General features: G+C 35.1%; 1 protein-coding gene and 1 long non-coding RNA gene across 3 annotated transcripts in view; one reads left to right on the top strand and one right to left on the bottom strand.

Moving 5' to 3' along the window:
• The window catches only part of LOC131931037 (nucleolar protein dao-5), a 34,327-nt gene extending 28,369 nt beyond the window's left edge, over positions 1 to 5,958 (bottom strand). The window contains exons 1-2 of the mRNA XM_059287721.1: positions 5,827 to 5,958; positions 2,742 to 3,810 (exon numbers count right to left, since the gene is read on the bottom strand). Coding sequence (XP_059143704.1) covers positions 2,742 to 3,155 — 414 coding nt within the window. The 5' untranslated portion in view covers positions 3,156 to 3,810; positions 5,827 to 5,958. The remainder of the gene's footprint in view (positions 1 to 2,741; positions 3,811 to 5,826) is intronic.
• A 10,227-nt stretch (positions 5,959 to 16,185) lies between these two features.
• On the top strand, positions 16,186 to 19,652 carry LOC131931038 (uncharacterized). Of its 2 annotated transcripts, XR_009384219.1 has the most exons (5): positions 16,186 to 16,211; positions 16,978 to 17,216; positions 17,617 to 17,756; positions 17,871 to 17,987; positions 18,357 to 19,652. It is a non-coding gene; the product is annotated as an uncharacterized LOC131931038 (long non-coding RNA). The 2 variants fall into 2 exon arrangements; XR_009384218.1 differs by lacking the exon at positions 16,186 to 16,211 and having other exon boundaries at positions 16,675 to 17,216.
• The last annotated feature ends 457 nt before the right edge of the window (positions 19,653 to 20,109 follow it).

Below are 20,109 nucleotides of genomic sequence, written 5' to 3'. Positions count from 1 at the left end.
GCATTAAGTAATGAGAAAATGAGAATGGACGTGTTAAATAGCGGATGTACAGTAGATTATATAAAAGGTTACAAATGGAGGTCAAACTGAGTCAAATTAAGATTAGCAAGTGGGATGGGAGGGGGGGGGGGGGGGAGTTGGACCAATTTCGGCGCCCGGGGCGAACTATCAATTTGCACCCCCCCCCCCTTTACATTGGTAGGGTTGGGGATTATTTTTACCAGTCACTGCCCCTTAATTTATATTTTAGTGTCACACACTTATTAAAATAGAAAACAGTTAAGTATTTCATAAAGACAAGAGGCAGTCCACATTCTTAACTTCGATTGTATATAATTCGTTATGTAGCTCAGAAAGAGTTTTTAATCATTTTTTTCAACCTCGTTTGGCGCCCCTTTATCGTTGGCGCCCGCCCCATCTGCCCACCCCTAGCTACCCTTATGATGGGTGGGGGTGAGGCCCGACAACACCTACCACCTTTATTTTCACACAATAGCAGCCATCAACAACGACGTGTCAGGAACCCTTGTTATCAACGTGTTTTCATGTGCTTTTATCAACGTGTTTTCATGTGTTGTTATCAACGTGTTTTCATGTGCTGTTATCAACGTGTTTTCATGTGCTGTTATCAACGTGTTTTCATGTGCTGTTATCAACGTGTTTTCATGTTCTGTTATCAACCTTTTTTAAACATGTGCTGTTATCAACGTGTTTTCATGTGCTGTTATCAGCGTGTTTTCATGTGCTGTTATCAACGTGTTTTCATGTGCTGTTATCAACGTGTTTTCATGTGCTGTGTTTGTTATCAACGTGTTTTCATGTGTTGTTTTCAACGTGTTTTCATGTGCTGTTATCAACGTGTTTTCATGTGCTGTTATCAACGTGTTTTCATGTGTTGTTATCAACGTGTTTTCATGTGCTGTTATCAACGTGTTTTCATGTGCTGTTATCAGCGTGTTTTCATGTGCTGTTATCAACGTGTTTTCATGTGCTGTTATCAACGTGTTTTCATGTGCTGTTATCAACGTGTTTTCATGTGCTGTTATCAACGTGTTTTCATGTGCTGTAGTATAGGTGTGTCAGCATCGTCCAACAGACATGTCAATAACTGCCTTTCATGTGTGTTCAACACATATAATTTTGTAGTGGGGGGGGGGAAGAGAGAGAATAATTGCTGCACACACTAACTCGTCTAACTGCATTGTTAGCATACAACAACAAACATGAATGACGCTTTCCGATAACTCTTTCTTTTTTTTTTTCGTTTTTTTTTTCAATCTTTCTTTATTTTTTTGTAATTAAAAAAAAAACCATCAGACCACATTAAGGTGCAGTGTTCCTTCAGGCAAACCATCGATTGTCACGCCATTTTACTTCTAATAAAGTTAAGGAAGGGAAGGGGTCACTCTACAGGCTAACCAGCTTTCCTCATCCCTTCCCATCTCCGATCTCTATGAGTAAAAAAAAAAAAACGTCACTTTACCCGAATTAAATCAGTGACTCCAATACTCCTACATTATATATCACAGTAAAAACACCTTTAGGTAGAAGACACAAACAAGGTGCTAAAACAATAGAGAGAAAATAAATGGCAGGTAAGAACAAACAGGGGGGGACGCTGAGCATCATGGGAATGTGTTGACATCACAGACAACGGGACGCCATTTTTAGTCAAGTTCACAGTTAGCTTCCAGCAAACTCGTGAGGGCAGTGGTCTGTGTGGTGGAGCCATGGGGGCCGGTTATACAACATCAAATGGGCAAGTGTAGGGCAAGAGCAGCTATATTAGTGTTAAAGTGCCCCCCCCCCACCACCCCGCCCCCAATCTTTTAAATTTTGAACACACCTGAACATATTACATAAGACTTTTATCGGCAGGTCTAGTGTACAATGCTGGCAATTTGTAGTCAGTTATAACTAAAACGTGTATCAGGTGACCTATAACTAAAACGTGTATCAAGTGACCTATAACTAAAACGTGTATCAGTTGGCCATAACTAAAAAAATATCAATTAATACATGTATCATGTGGCCATCTATATAATTTGTATCAAGTGGCCAATAACTACGGGCGTTTTTTATTAAGTGGCTTAACAACTAAAACATTTTTCAAACGGCCCATGATAACCAAAACATGTTGCATTAAGTAGCCAACAACTAGATCCATGTAGTCTTAAAATGCCCAGATAAGGGTTTCTCCATTAATGACGCCCACATAAATTTTGAATTATAGAACCCCCTCTCCCTACACGTCCAACTTTGGCATCCACAGAAATTTAAGACCTCTCAAAAACTTACTTTTCAGTGGCATGTAATGTGTAGACCTACCTATTAACTGATATCATCTTTTCCCAATTTTGCCCAAGACACATTAGGCAGATGAAGTAGAGTTAATCTGTTTCAGAGACCTCAGCATTTGGAGGGATAGTGTGGTCAGCACTTTGCCCAGCCACCTTTGCTGTCTCTAACGTGAGTTGGGTACTCACAAGAGTTGGGTGGACTCAGTAACATTCTACTGATTAAAACTGGATTCGAACTCGAGACTTTTGGGTCAGCAGTCTAGCTCTCTATCACTATGTCATGCCTTTCCACTGATATAACTGACATACGAATGTAAATTTTCCAGTTATGTTTATTATTAAGCCTAGTAGAAACTAAAGCGTAGTGAGAAAAATAAGTGGAGGGCTATGTTTTAAGATAAGAACACTTCATCAATTAAAAAAAAAAAAAAAAAAACTTACCTCTGTTGTTTCAAACAGGTCCCCAGTTTTACTTCCAGTCCCCGTAAAATCCAGCAAATCATCAAACAGCCCACCTGACGTGGTGCCAGAACTCTCCCCAAAATCTGCAAACATGTCTGTGAGTGACCCAGGGGGATTTGAGCTCCCAGTCCCCGGGGCGCCGCCATCATCAAAGCTGAACAGCAAGTTACTCTCCTTGGTAGAAGACAACTTAGGAGGCGCTGTCTTCACTTGGAAGCTGCCTTCAAAATCGTCCTCCTTGTTTTCAAAAAGGTCCTCTTTGTATCCAAAAAGGTCCTCCTTATCTCCGAAGAGGTCATCTTCCCCGAGACTATGGAACTGCTCGTCTTCCTGTTCCTTTGTTCCGCCGGAGGCGCCCAGAGACTCAAAAGACGAAATATCAAGCGGATCCATCTTCAAAATTCAACTGTCTTTTTCACACTTCTTTGACCGACTGTCATTAAAATTAATTATGCACACAATAAAGTAATCACTGTTTTGAATTGATCATAATTTTTACATAACTATGTAACAGTCGAATTTTAAACAAGAAAGTCCCATGTGTAATTAATTTCGGCTCTACTTTGTCGAGATGTCTATCTACAATTAACTGCAAGATTTACTTGAGAGAAATGAACCACGATTTAAAATTAGAAAATCAGTTTCTGGACTGATGACGCTCTTCATCAACACCATCAATCAATGTCACATTAATTTCACAGGTAAAAAGGGACGGTGGCTTTTAAAAATGTTCCCACCTAACATAGTCAGCCACACCAAAACTTCAGTAGATTAGGGATATATTTGTATATAAAATTCTCACAACCCTAGAATGGTTTTGACGACACTACGTTGCGAGATATCTAAACATAACAGCCAGGCTGATTTAACAAACATGTAGTATAAATTAGATGTCTCGCGAATTTATCACTGGTCGTGATCGAAAAGGGTAGACAACTGTTGCGATGAGGTTGTTAGGTGAAGGTTATCTCCCCTGATAGCATGAGCTGAGCTGTGGTCCGCTCGAAGACGACGGTGTCCTCTGTGTCTTACACCAGTTGGTGGAGAGCTGGGGTAGAGGATACAAACAAGGTTGATCAATACAATGTTAAGGACATATTGACAGGTTACAGGTGTGGGAGATTGTGGGAGAGTGTGAATGGTGTAGAGTGCAAACTATGACTGACTGTGTGTGTGTGTGTGAGATGGTGTGTGAGACAACGAGAATGTGTAATAGTATGCATTGATCCGAATTTCTAAAAATATAAACCTTATAAGGTATGGACCCGTATTCAACAAAGTATAAACAAAGCAAGGCATTGATCCACATTTAACAAAATATAAACCATATAAGGCATAAACCCATTTTCAACGAAACCTGTACATGTCCGGTACTAACCTGTTAAAAATATAACATAACCCGTATAAATCATTGACCGATATTCCACCAGAATAAATATAAACTAAATAAGGCCTTTATCCGTATTTAACCATATATGACATTTACCCATATCTAACCACATATAAACCATATATGACATTGACCCACATTTAACAATATATAAACCATATATAGGCATTTCAAAAAATATGAACCATATACGGCCTTGGCCCATATTAAAATATAAACTATCTACGACAAGACCCGTATATAACAAGATATGAATTCTTGTATAGGCATTGAACCATGTTTAACAAAATATAAACCATTAAGCAGCATTTCACAAGCTATAAACCATATACGGCCTTGGTTCCGTATTTAACAAAATATGAACCATGCATAGGCAACGAACCATATTTAACAAAATATAAACCCATATATGGCAAATACCAACCTACCCGATGATGCAACGAATGCTGCAATCTTTACCCCACTAAACCAGAACGACAACCTACAATCAATAGCACACACTGTCTCAGATAGGTAACTGTACCCCAGTTCGTGTATCCGGTAACTGAACAAGCCTGTGATCGCAGGTATAGACTGGTGTTGTGGTTTACAACACTTCAAAGTCTCAAGTTGTGATTTGGGGTAGTCCATAAATAACGTAACAAACTTAAGGGGTAGGGTGGTCTGATAAGCTAAGTGTATTGTGAATGGGAGGTGGGGGGAGGGGGGTAATAAATGTTACGGTAGCATACAGTTTTCGTTATTGTACAGATCAGAGGGGGGGGGGGGGGTAAAAATGTCATTATGAGGGGGGGGGGGTGTACTGGTGCTGTGTGACAGTACCAGGTGGGGAGTTGAGCATGGACTAATATAGCGCCTTAAGGGGGTCGGCAATAAATGACGTCACACTCGTAGTGGGGAGGGGATCCGTAATTTTGTGGCGGTGTGTGATGAGGGGGTGGAGGGTTCAGATGGTGTGACGTCAAAAATCGTCAAAAAAAAACAACTATAACCCCCATGGAAGATTTCCCTTTCTGCTACTTGCGTTCGTTATTTTTATTATCATACAGTGTCTCACCTTAAGTGATTTTAAAAATATTTGGTGTTTGAAGCATTAAAAAAGTGTAGAAATAATGCCCTAACTATTAGGTAACTTTGGTTTATTCTAAAAATGTATTTCACGGGCACCTATATAGATTAGATACGAAGCAGCCATAATCCTAACCCTTTGGTGTAGTGTAAGGCATATGAAATTAAACTCAATTTAACTCGCATAACTTTAACAACGTTTAGCCTAAGAAAAAGTTGTAAAATTAGCAAGTACAGATAACCTATATATCTATATATCAATACTCGGCAACACGCTTCGTACTTATATTGGTTTTCTTAAGTGTAACATAATATCCTTACAGTAAATAGATGACGGATCTCAAAGTTTAAAAAAAAATGTATACTATTATTTACTGAGAAAATTAGATTTAAAGTGTGCTTCAAACTTTCGTTTCAATGCAACTTCAACGAAAATTAAGTATCGTCACTGAAATGTATCTTTAAGTGCACGGAATAACTTTTATAGAGAAAAAAAATTAACTTAAAAAAAAAGTTGTCTGACCCTTGCTCCGGATCAATACAAATCGACTGGTAGGCCTATTTAATCACAAGTGTAGAACACTTCCAATTGCTATTTTCTCCTACCTGTGGTTATGGTACAAGAAATGCAGGTAAGTGTCAAACAGAAACGAAGAGAGAAAAAAAAAAGTAAGAATGTATACACTTTTTTTTTCTCTCACAAACTCCCGGCCGACGACTTGATCAATCAAGTCTGCTGTACACAGCTGTCACCGGCCACGCCCACATTATTGTCAACATTTCAAGGGAGGTAAGTAGAAAAAAGAAATTTGATAAACATACCAACGCACACATTTTCTCCTTGCTTCTGTTTGCCACTTAAAACGAGAATTAAAAACTAGACTATATGACCAGTCTCACACAGTAAACTAAATAAAATGAAATAATCTGTAACGCTATAATTAAAAAGAATTTTTTTTTAAATATATGTGGTTTACCAACAAGAATAATTAGCTACTTTAGTAACTTTTTTCAGTTATTAACTACGCAATATTGTTAGAGTTAGTTTGTTTTTTTTAAATTGAAGTAACTTCAAAGTAACTTGCATTAGAAACGGCTTCATTGTTAAATCTAGTAATATTCGGCATCCACTATAAAAAGACGAAGAGGAAAATCATACACCTTATTATAAGCCTAATCACAAAAAAGTCGATGAATTTAGACAAGGTAAAGACTGAAAGCAGCGACGCCTAGCTTGACAACTTTCTAAACTAATTCACTTCGTCCATAAAAGGTTAAATATTTTTTACATATGCTTTATAATTTAATTTTAAACCAGTAGTATAACTATGCATCTGCGAACAATTAGAATTATAATACATACGTGACCAGATAGCAGAAATAAAACTGGCAAATCAATTGGTCACATACATTACAAGAGAAAAAACTGGCCAGGTATCGGTCACAACAAATACTATTTTTAACCAAATCCCATCAACAGCAGACGATATATTGTGTTTCAATAATCCAATACACGGTTGACCTACATACAAGGATGTTTAACAACAGAAACTAATCAGCCAACACCATGGGACTAAATTCATATATTACACTGGTTCTCAATATCTATATTACACTGGTTCTCAATATCTATATTACACTGGTTCTCAATATCTATATTACACTGGTTCTCAATGGAAGCATTATAGAGAACAGTTTTCATTTCAAAGTCTGACGGGCAATGGAGCAGATGAAGTAAAGTTCACCTGTGTTTCTTTGACCTAGGAATATGAAGATATAGTGTGGTCACAGCTATGTCCAGTCGCCTTTTTGTGAGTCAGGTGCCCATCAGAGTTGGGTGGACTCAGGGACGTCCTATGGGCCTCAGCCTGAGATACAAACTCGAGGCATTAGGGTTAGCAGTCATCATCTCTAACTAATACACACTGTTAGATGCTCATTTAAGCGGTTTACAATGCTCAATAAGAATAAATAGTTTATTTTAGCCCAATAAATTATAAAAGTCTTGCATAATATTTCTGTGTTGTTTTTTTTTAAGTTACATTTTAGTTAATCTATAACAGCTGGCTCTACTGAAAGTTATAACCAGGGCCGGCGCTACCTATAAGGCGAACTAGGCGGTCGCCTAGGGCGCTGGCCGTAGGGGGGGGGGGGGCCAAATGGGTTGGAAAAACAAATTAAAAGTTTGAGGGGTGATGCAAATCAAAAGTTTGAGGGGGGGGGGGGGGTGCAGATCGAAAGTTTGAGGGGGGTGCAAATCGAAAGTATGTCCCTGGGGACACGAAAAAAGTTGCGGGGGGGGGGGGGCTTTTAATAAGTTTTGCCTAGGGCGCTAAATAACCTGGCGCCGGCACTGGTTATAACCCTGGCAAAGAATGTAATAAGGGGTCTTCAATAAAAAATATAAATATTGCAACGCTCAATGGAGGAAGGGGTGGAGATATTTTAAAAGCCATTGTTCTTACATGATCTTCAGTTGTTTTTTACTCTTTTAAATACACTGTTTTTGTAAAGTGTTACAAAAACTGATTTTGACTAATTATCTGGCAAATCTGAAGTGACTCAAAGTATCTGACCAAATAATTAATTCTCACTGGATTCTATCAAAGTGTAATTTAATATGGTTTGTCAATAGATCTATATAGCAAAAACTATGTTTTTAGCGCATTTAGGAATTGCGATTATTAACTCGTCATTTCTGGATGGATGTGTGTCCCCAGCTATAAGTCGTATCTCCTCCTCAACGAAGCAATATCGAGGACTAGTTCCAAAAGCAAATTTGTTAAGCATGTTCCAAGGATGAATGTGGGCCAAAAAAATTCCCGGAATTCCTTCCTGGATTTCCCGGAAAAGCCAAAAAACCTCGAACAAATGCAGTTTTTGGCCCATATCTCGGCAACCAGACCACTTAGCAACTTGAAACATTTACCAATCGATTCCTGCCATAATTTAGAACAATACAGCCGAAGAAAGTTTTAAAAAATATCCTTTCGTTCGGTCACAAAAAATTAATTAAGGAAATTGCGCTTAAATTGTCACTAGACTTTTTATTAACTTGTTTTAAACTCAAATCACAAAAACTTAATCATGGGAAGTAACATTTCTTTAATACACTAGGTTTTAATTAGACTAGGTCGCCTTACACAAAAAAATTCACTTGAATTAGTGAAAGGTCAACTCACATTTAAAAAAAACTATAACGTTTCAACTTAAAATATGAAAGAGGATTACAAATAAGTCATATTTTTTCCTAATTGATATTTTCCTATTTTTTAAATATTTTTTTAAGAAAACATTTGAAAAAGTAAATATTCTCATCATTCTACGAGTATTTTATCCTATCTACATAATTATAAATGCCTTTGTTACTTACAATTAGTTATATAATATAAATTAACCTGTGGGCCCTGTACTTCTCTTTATCACCACAATACAGCTGCAACACTGAACAAAAAAAAAATGTGTAGGGTCTGATGCTAATACACCACTGCTAGTCTGACCATATGTCGCCACAATAGATTACAGGGAGGTCTTAAAATAGACTGCTATATCTTTTTATCTAAGTTATTAGATAAGTGTTTATTGATCAGTTGACTATTTGTTTGGTTTTAAATATGTTGCTACTTACTTTGAATGGTCATGTGACAAGATCCATTATCTTTTCAAGTACTTCAGTTGTGTACTCTAAAATATACAAAAAGATAGTTGTTTTTAGTATATTCATATAAAAAAAGATACACAACAAAAATTGGTTTTCAGGAAGCAAATTCTATAACAAAACAACAATTGTAAAAACATGTAACTTTTATAGCTTCCAGGAGTACCATTTATGTATTGATCTACAGGTAAAATTAAATAAAGGTAGTACAAAAACAGATATGTGAAAAACTAGTAACTGTGTGAGTTATATTAAAAACCACTCTACTGGTACAACTACTATTAATAACCACTAAACTGGTACAACTGCTGAATGTAGAATAATGTTGACTCTTAGACTGAGATCTCTTTCATTTATAAACACTGCTCAGGCAAGGATTTGATAGTTTCTGGTGAAAGTGAAAACAGAATAGATGCTTATAACAAATCATGAAGTGACAGCAAAGTTGACAGAATTTTTTTTTTTAATTCATGCAGTTTGAGCAGTTTAAAAATAAAAATAGCCAATGTTCCCATAGATAATTTATACGTTAAGTGTGTCAATTTATATATTCATCTTTTCTTAATTAGAAAGAAATGGTCTCTTGACTAATGTCTTGATAGACATTGAAAGTTAACAACTGGACAGCAAATGAATGGTTAATTAGGTGACAAGATGCCAGCACAACTTGCCGATAAAGAAATGAGGAAAAGAAGATGGGGTTGGATAGGACACACACTGCGCAGATCGCCAACCAACATCACCAGTATGGCATTGAGGTGGAACTTCATGGAAAGCGCAAAAGAAGTCGGCTAAACATCACCTGGAGATGGTACCTTGAGACTGAAACCACAAAGATGGGCTTCACCTGGAGTCTGGTGGAGAAGATGGCACAGGACAGAGGACTTTGGAGAATTTTGGTTTGTGGCCCATACTCCAGCAGGACAGAGCACTTAAGATCTTTGGTTGGCGGCCCATACCCCAGCAGGACAGAGGACTGGAGATCTTTGGTTGGCGTTCAATGCCCCAGCAGGGGTGTCAGGCAGTGATGTGATGATGCTAAAATGTCAGCACCCATAGCAACCCACAGAGAAGGACAGAGCAAACACAAAACAGATGACTCAGCCAAATCAATTCCCAGCTCACTCACTTCAGTCAGCAGTAAATTTAAACACAACCAAATAAAAAAAAATCAATCAACAATAATATTGCTATGATGAATTTGTCTCAGGCAGGGTATAGCTATGTTATGTATTATGGGGTAATCAATGCCCTTCTCTAATCTTCAACAGCAATAACAATATTGATATTGTGACTTTGTGGGGGTGGGGGTATACCTATGTTTTGTATTATTGGGTAATCAATGCACTTCTTTTAAGCTTCAATCCCAATAACAATATTGTTATTGTGACTTTATCTGTTCCCCTACCCCACTCCTTTTAAAGACACCTAATCAAACATGGGATTTCTCAACAGTATTACCCTAGATCACAGTTATGACATAAGAATTTTTATTTATAATAAAGTTCCCAGAACTGCAGTCTAAAATAAAAAAAAAACAGCCATTTACAGACAGAAGAAAGCTGTCCAGGGTATTAACGTGATAGTAAAATCAATAACGTGACACAAACTGAACCAGGGCAAGGAGTGTTTGAGTGCTGACTAATAGCTCAGTGACTGGCTCAAATAAAAAAGTATAACGAGCTTTCAAAAACTACGTTTATAAAAAATATATTTCTCATTAAAAATTATATAACACGATATATTTTAAATTTAGCAGCTGGATTGTCGTAGCCTGTTTTAATTTTAATAGATGAAATCGAACTAGAACTGTCAAAATGTAAGTTTAAGTTCCAAAGTATTCTCTAAGCAGTTTAGTTTGAGTATAAAATTTAAAAAAAAAAGACATCCTTGCATTGCATATTCTAACAGTAATCATGACCAATCATTTAAAAAATAATTTAACCAGTCATTTATAAAATCCCCCCTCTGACCAATCGTTTTAAAAAATATGAATTAAATTAACCATTTATTTATATAATCCCACCCCCCCCCTCGACCAAAGTGTTTGATAGAAATCCTGATTGTTAAAATGTTTTCTGTACATTTTCTGACTCTTTAAGTAACAAGCTCTTATTCTCATTGAAAATAGAAGTTACATGCAGCAAACTACTTGCTTAGACCAACCCCACCATAGGATTAGGTTTACTATGCGTACCTCTAAACATTAAAATCACAAATATTTCAGTTAATACATAATGTGGCCAAAGTATAAAGTATTACACGGTTCTAAATGAATACAATGTGCTATGAAGCGAAAAAAATAAAAAGGAACACTTATACTATACAACACTTTGCAATTCACAAAGGTAAAAGAATGAATGCCTATTCATACAGCACACAAAAAATTCAACTTTAAACTCTTAACATATTCAAATTTTGAGCACACTTCCTGATTCACAAAATAAAAAAAATTCCATTCATTATTAAGTCAACCGTGACATGTTATTTATAGGTACTAAAGCTATGATAAGATTATAATTATTTAGTTCAGATAAATCAATAAATGTTATTTTTTAGTATAGAAATCAGGTACAAATTAATAAGTTCAGTAAGCCCTCTGATTGGAATTTAGAATAAATTAATTCTATAATTATAATAGTGATATAGGTAGATTACCTAACAATATGGTTGAGAATGAATGCATCAGGTATGATAAAAATATTTTATAAAGAAGTTTAAAATCTAGATTTTGGATGAATAACTCTAGCCAATCAAAACATAACAGCATTCCAGCTCAGAGTCAATATGTATATAAATAAAAGCCATTGATTAATGATATGATGATAATGGAACACTCAGGTGTTTGATGTGAGAAACTGCATCCTACTCAAATTACTGTGTCAAGCCATATACTCAGCCATATACTCAATTCCAAAATAATAAATAATCAAAGGGAAATAATAAAAACTGTGGTCCAGATTTTTTGTTTGGTATATAACAAAAAGTGGAAAATGTAATATAACTAGAAGCATACTTAAATTTTATAATTTTCAATACTTAAGATATGTATTATAATATGCCAGCTGAGTTTACAAAATGACAGGTCTAGCCAACTATCAACACTAACAACTGTAAGGATTTATAGTTTTTTAGCGAGTGAAATTTAAAAAGCTGACCTACCACACACAAAAATTATAAAGGTTGCATAGATGCTTTTTAAAGCAGTATCTGGATTTTAAGTATTACAATTGCACCTTGAGTTACACAAATTTTGGAGCTTACACCAAAAACTAGATAACTTATGTGCTATCCAATGTGCAAAATTTGAAACACTAATGTCATTTCTAACTTGATACATTCATCCATGTTTCACATTTTACTTTTGCTTTAAATTTTAAATACCAAATTGTGGTTAAGAACATACAAAACTGATGTAATTATGACTATTTTATAAGATACAAAATAATAATGTACAAAATGTACAAACATATATTAGAATTGTGAAACATTTGTAAGGGATTAATTAATTGCAATTATTGTATTGTTCATTAATCTTCTTACTGTGGGAATCATTTTTAAAGCAAAAGGCCTAGACCTCTATAACTTCACCATTGTAGAACTGACTTTCTGCAAGTTTTAATTAAAGAAAAAGTTGTGTGGCATGTTAGTATTTCAGTATCTCTTGAAGATGTCACTACCCATGTCATAGGCCAGAATTAAGTCGACAGGAAAAAGAAGTCCACACAGATCTAATAGGTACATGACTCAAAGTCAAACTGTCCACACTACCATATTATATGCACCTGAAAAATAGGTGGACTCTACTTCATCTGCCCTAGTGACCATCAAAACCACAACTAACTATTCTAACTAATAATACTTCTGAGACATTCAAAAATGTGAAAGACAATTTAGATCTGTAAACTCACTTGTAATTTTACTTTTTGGCTTAGGATTAGGATCACTTAGAAAACTGAGTAAAATTAAATTAGTTAAAACTAAACTAACTTCTAGATGGATCTAGTACACAAGTAGTTTGCTTGTCACTGGTTAAAGTTTAAAATCCAGTTAGAAGCTAAAAACAGTTAAGCCTAATGAAAATTTTAATAATAATAGTAGCAGGCAAAGTCCTAATTCAATATGGCTAGGTAATTTTAATTTAAAAAATTTTAAATATAGATCTAGAACCTCCCCTATTATTTACTTTCAACTGCAATCAATATATGGCTGCAGCATGGGGTATTTTTTTAACAGACTTGTAGACTATCTTATCTAGATCTAGTACTAATTCTAGTAGTTTAGATTTGGTGTACACTGTATGGATTAAAATTATTAAATAAATAAATATGCTATTAAATAGGCCTTAATCAGTGGTTCTTAATCTTTCTGGAAGTATCGAACCCCACTAGTTTCATAAGCGCATTCACCAATTAATATAGTTCTACCATCCACACTGATATTATCAGATTGTGAATCTTAAGTGTTTGGTGTGTGTGCGGTGCAAGTCTTGATCTCCGCCCAACTCCTGAGAATCAGACTGACTCACCAACTGTTAGGCCTACACTGTAACCTACAGTGAGTAGAAATCTAGCAACCTAGGACCATGTGTTTTAATTTAGTTACAAACAAGCAGTGTTCCTTCCAGACTTTTTTCTCCGGGGGGGGGGGGGGCACTTGAAATTTTCGGGGGGGTGGTAAACTTTCTTCGGGGGGGGGCGGACACTGTTAAAAGTATATATTTTCTATACAAATTATATAAATTTCATTTCGTTCGGGGGGGGCGGTAAAAATTTTTCGGGAGATGCCTGGAAGAAACTCTGCAAACAAGCAGGCTAGAATCAAGTAGACTTGCTAATTAACTAAGACTGTTAGTACTCAATTAATTATAGATCTAGTAGTTAGATCTAGATCTTGTAGTAGTAGGGTTAGACCTGAAGTAGCTAAGCCCAAACTGAATGGATGTTGTAAGTCTTAAGTAAATAGATCTAAATAACTTGTAACATTTGTGTACCAGCATTCTCAAGTCCGTCATGCTAGCGCAATATATTTCTAGTCATAGTCTAGACTCCAGATTAATACCTGAGCCTGATAGTGATACCTGATACACAGTACAGTTACAGTGTGTCAGCACACACAATGGTGTTATATTACTACTACAGTTACACATACGCACCCTGCGGGCTTGGACAAAACCCACGCCCAGACATCGCACAGAGAGAAAACAAATTAACACAGAGTCGTGACAGAGCTCGAGTTAAATTTTGAGCCCGAAAAAAAAATATTTGCAGGGCAGATAATGGCAAATATCAAATTTATTTCATTTTTTATTTTTATTTTTATGGTTAAAGTTTTTTAAAAAGCTGTACCTTTTCCTAGACTTATTTTCAGAGCTTAAGTTCTATTTAATATGCATACAATAATCCATGCACTCATCAGAACCAGAGTCGATACTCGGCTTTTCAACACAGCACACCAGCTCAAGAAGAGTGTTGTTATGACGTCATCGCGTAAACAATGATTCGGTGCTAACTAAAACCAAGTAATGCAAAAATAATGACATCCTGAATCATTGCAATCGATATTTGTCTGTTAACAGATTTGAATGCGCGAAGACATAGGCCTATTTTTAATTTACTTTCTGTGGTTCGATCTATAATCTATTTTATTTAAACATATCACATAGGCATTCATATATATAACTTTATAAAATTATAAAAGTACAAGACTTAAACTTTTTTTTCGTATTTTTATAATTATTATTTGCAGGCTTTAAATTATTAATGTATTACCAACTAGTTAAAGTGTTAATAAATATAACTATACATTAGACATAAACGATATTAATTATAAAATTAAATGCCTCTTGGCTACGAATTTCCAAGATAGTTTTATTTAATATATCAGTCGGTGCTTGTGGAGAGGCCAGGACCTAGAGGGGAGCCTAAATTTTACGGCTTTATTTATACGGTGTCTATCAATGGACCTAAGGTCCTAAGTAACCGTCATAAATGTGCGGATTGACGACCAATATAACTAATATTTAGGTTGTTGAATCTAATTTTCTCCCTCAGTCCTCCGCATTATAATGAGCAGATTTTATACAGCACTACTGCCACGACTTTATTCAGGCAGAAGCGTAGCGGCCCATTTCGGCCCCCGGTACGAACTATCAAATTTGCACACACATCCATCCCCCGTCATTTATAGGTACTTGCGTTGGCAAAAAAATGCACCCCCCCCCCCCCATTTAATTGGAAAGGTTGGAGGCGCCATTTACTAATCACTGTTAATTAACATTTCATGTCACAAAATGTAGGATGAAGTTAAATCAGCTAGGACATTAATGCAGCTGAGAATTAGTTTTTTCCTTTTTACTACCCTATTTGGCGCTGCCTACTCTAGGATTGGCACCTGGGACGGCCGCACCACCCTACCTCCCCTAGCAACGGCTTTGGCATAAATAAAACAAAAGACTAGATTAATAATGATCAATACTTTTAATTTTAAACTGTAAACTCAAAACTGTACTAAAGCAACAGACCCACTTGAGTGTCTTCTGACCATACCAAGTAGACTGTTGAATCATATGGCAAGTGAGTCGAGATGGGCAGAAGAAGAAGATAGGTCTACTCTAACCCTTGAAATGACAGAGCTTGAATTTATTTTAAATCGGGGGGGGGGGGGGGTTAAATTATGTCTATATTTAGTTAAGAAATAATTATTTTAATCAATTTTTTGAAACTTTGAATATAAACCGAAGCGTATACTGTCAAATATAAGGTGTGAATACCACATTTATAGACCTAATCATTGCAATAACAAATTCATTAAAAAAATATAATAATCGATTTCTTTCTGAAATATTTACTGCCCAGCTAACACAGTATGTAATACCAGGGTCGGCCCAACCTTGGCCCAATGTTGTAATCATGGCCAAACATTGGACAAGCTTACGCCAGGGTACAGCCAAGATTTGTACATGCTTGCATCCCTTGATACCTTGATATTTAACCGTTTTTACCTTGGCTGCCAAGATTACACTGATTTATGGATTCACTGCAGAAATTTTAGTTAAATATGCTTGTTAAACTTAATATATGTTAACTAAAATTAATTTATCTTTTAATATCATGCTCTAATGTAAACATAGCATCAATAACAGACTACGTTGCATGTGTTAAACATTTTGTTAATCTTTTTAAAATTGTGTGCGCTACTGCCACCGGCCCCCTGTCGCCCATTGTCCCTTTGTTCACATTCCTTCCTATTGTTCGCAAGCCAGCATCCCGGTCCTGCGCCATTTTTCTTAACAAAAGACTTTGTCACTTTGTATCCAGTCACAGTAAAACAGGTAGGCCCACTGTAGCCATTTTAGTTCAACAGTGAGAAGTAGTATAACTGTATTTATGCAGAATCTGGAAAACTCGTATTTTTTTGTTCGAAACTTTAACTTTATGGGCCTAAGTCATCAAATAAAAGTTATAAAAGGTAGTTTATTTGAGGTAATAAAATGAGCCTAGATCTAGACCTAGATCTAGATCTATACTATATAATATTAATAATACTAGAGTCTATATTCTGTTTATTTTGGCATTAGGCTATAATTACATTTTACAATAATCTCCTTTATGATAGATCTAGATAGATCTAGATCTAGATTCTAATAATACTAAATAACTAAAAATCGTAATCAGAGGGCGGTTAATTTTGACAGCACTTTTTTTTTGTATTGAAAAGTATGCAAGTACGTTTGGGCTTGGGGTTATATTGATTATTGGATAGATCGATGTATTTATTGGTTTTCAACTTTAGGTATAATTATCACGCACAGGGAAAGGGGGGGCTTAAATGTTTATAAATTAATAAATAATCATTCACTTTAACTTTTTTAAAAACTTAATTTTATTGTTCTAGGCCTATTTGTGTAAGGATTTGAAACTGTCTTTATTAATTAATTCAGAGAGAGAGAGAGAGAGAGGAACAGTAGACACAATTATAGAACAAATTTCTACATGTTAAACAGTGTATTTTGATAGGTATTAATTTTGAAAAAAAATAGTCAACTAGAATTCTAAATTGATTCAAGATTGTCATTCAAATTTCTATTACTGTTACAGGTCCCTATGGGAGAATAAGATGTCATCATCATCACTCCTTTGTGGCCCCTGGGGAGCAAAGGGCTGCAACCACACATCTCCAGCGGACTTGGTTTTGGGCTGCTCCTCTAATCTGTGCCCATGAGAGCCCAGCTGTTTTCGCCTCCTCCTCAACCATTCTCTTCCATGTTTTCCTTGGCCGGCCCACCCTCCTTTTTCCCTGGGGATTCCAGTCTAATGCATGTTTTGATGAATAAGATGTAAGTTGTGTAAATAGTAGTGTGGAGACCTCAGAGCAACACTTAATTTCATGACCAACAGCGATAAGATGGTACTATTAGTAAGCCATACTTAATGATCAACACTACTCATATTATCATATAGAGGACAGAGTAGGCAAATGGTTGAGGACACTATTGCTAAACATAAAGCCAAGTTAGTAGTACATTCATCAGTTCACCTAAGTCTGATATATACCCAATTTAAGACTATGAAATAAAAAAGGTGGCTAGATATAGTGTTGACTACACAATCCTTTATATACAGAGATCAAATAAACAGAGATACTTAAAAATTAGTATCTAATCTGGCTATCATTTATTGTATCACTCACTCATTTTATTATTATATTTAATAACTAAGAATGCCATTTATTTTCAGGCCTCCAGGTGTTGTGTATATCAATCAGCCCACTGGAGATATATCAATCTTTAATAAATTATAAGGTCCCCACTGCTTGATACTTCACCAAATACTGGCTACACCAGAAAATGACTAAATGTTCTTAACACTTAACAACTGTAAGTTTAATTGTTTCAAAGTGAATAATAATTTTCATTTAGTAATTTTTGCTTGCATGTATTGATCAGCATGTGTAGTTAATGCCTTTACTGATATTAGTAAAATAATTTCAGACCACAAGCATTACTTCTGGGTCACTCTGAAGGGTCTAATCGTTCAATTACTGAATTGATAAAGTTGATGAAATTGCTCAAAAGTTGTCTGGCACCTTCTTAGCTCAGAGACATAGGGTAAGGGGTTTATAATATTTATATACATACTATTATTTTTTTTATTACCAGGTCTTTTTTTTTCACTTTTGTTTATAAATATATATATATATATATATATATATATATATATATATATATATATATATATATATATATATATATATGCAGTATAAGTGTTACCTGGGTAGCATGAACACCCCAGACCACCAGTCTTTATACCTATATAATATATCGTTACAAGGTAGCAAACATGATGTTAGGGGCTTCTTGTTGTATGTTCAGTGCAGTGCAAAATAAAATAAACATAATAAATTTAGTGCAAAATGAGCAGTGTATGGTTGTAATTATTTCATAAATGACTTTTAGTGTGTAACTTTTCTTTTTTAGAATGTGGATGGATTATGACATACCTTGCACAAATCAACAACCAGGCTTTTATTGGATTTGAATCCCAAAGGAAAGAGAAAGTTTGTTATCCAAAACAAACATGGAAAATATCAGAAACCAACAAAACACAAGCAGGCAGAGTGTTATGGACACAACTTTGGGGAATCTCCTAAAACCAAGTATAAAAATAGAGAGGTGTGGTTGTGTCTCTCAGCTCCACAAGGGTCCACAAGAATGAGGACAACAGTGATTTTCGTAATAATTTTAGATCAGATTTAAAAAAAAAAATTTGATCAGATGGATCAGGTTAACAGTTTAATACATATTGCATTTAAGTGCTTAACGAAAAGAAAAGATGCTCTTACCAAAATAGTCTAAGAACAATGCTGATTTTAAATTAATAAATTGTTTCCTTTTGTAATAATATAATAATTTAAGTTGGCATTGTATGTATGTTTAGTGTAGATTTAATGCCCTAAATGAAATATACAATTGACATTTTTTTCTTTAAAGAATTAGTTGCAAATTTCTTTCATTATTTAGTTTCACTGTACAATCTGAAAAAAGCTTGCAACATTTGTATTGACAATACTTCTGCTGGTGATATTTATTTCTAATTAATGAAGTAAATTAATATATATTCAGTTTACTATAATTAAATACCTCATACTCGAGACAAAAAAACATTTATTAAATATCGCAGTGATATTCCTGTTCTACACAATGCGTATAAACCCTCGAACCATCTGTCTTTTGAAAGATTGTACATTTTGTATACACAATGGCATTCATTTCAACACTATTTAACCACAATTATAATCTAGAGATCCTGAACATATTTTCGTTCTGTTATTTATGGACAAGGCAGACTGGTCCAGCATTAAAATGTAAACCTTAATTAGAATACTTAAACGAGCTATGCAATTAAATGTTGTTAGACAAATATTTTATACTTTTTATTTTTAATGTTATGTTTACGTATCATAGTACAAGACAGCTTCTGTATTCTTGTACAGTAAATTAAGTTTTTACATTAGTTTAATTTAAACTGTAGGCCTGCTTAACATCTGTTACATTATATGAAAATGTTTTGTATATTTGTTTTAATTTGTTTGTATAAAAGTCAAAATGAAAGTTACTACACTATAATTTACTTATTCTTTTTCAATCAATACTTTATAGTATAGTTATAATTTTCTTACAATTGAATGGATGGTATAATACAGATTTTAATAGATGAGCAGTTCTTGTGTATGTATTGCTGCTTTACTACATTTTGATTAAAATTTCTTTCACATTTTGAAATTACCTTTGTAAATATTATGACTGATATGAGAATGGATCTTTTTGTATGCTAAAAATAAAAAATTGAGCCAAGATGTAGCCAGGATATAATACAGGCTGAGCCAAGGTATAGCCGAGATATAGCCATTATTGGGCCAAGATGTAGCCAGGATATAATACAGGATGAGCCAAGGTATAGCCAATATTGGGCCAAGATATAGCCATTATTGAGCCAAGATGTAGCCAATATTGGGCCAAGATGTAACCATGATATAGACAATATTGGGCCAAGATATAGCCAATATTGAGCCAAGATGTAGCCAATATTGGGCCAATATGTAGCCGGGATATAGCCAATGTTGGGCCAATATGTAGCCGGGATATAGCCAATATTTGGCCAAGATCTAGCCAATGTTGGGCCAATATGTAGCCGGGATATAGCCAATATTGTGCCAACATTGCGCCAACA

Source organism: Physella acuta, unplaced genomic scaffold (assembly GCF_028476545.2).
Source record: "Physella acuta isolate Inbredline_101_S28 unplaced genomic scaffold, ASM2847654v3 ptg001880l, whole genome shotgun sequence".
Taxonomy (NCBI): Eukaryota; Metazoa; Mollusca; class Gastropoda; family Physidae; genus Physella; species Physella acuta.
Note: the sequence above shows the minus strand (reverse complement) of the source record. Positions and strands in the feature narration are given on the sequence as shown.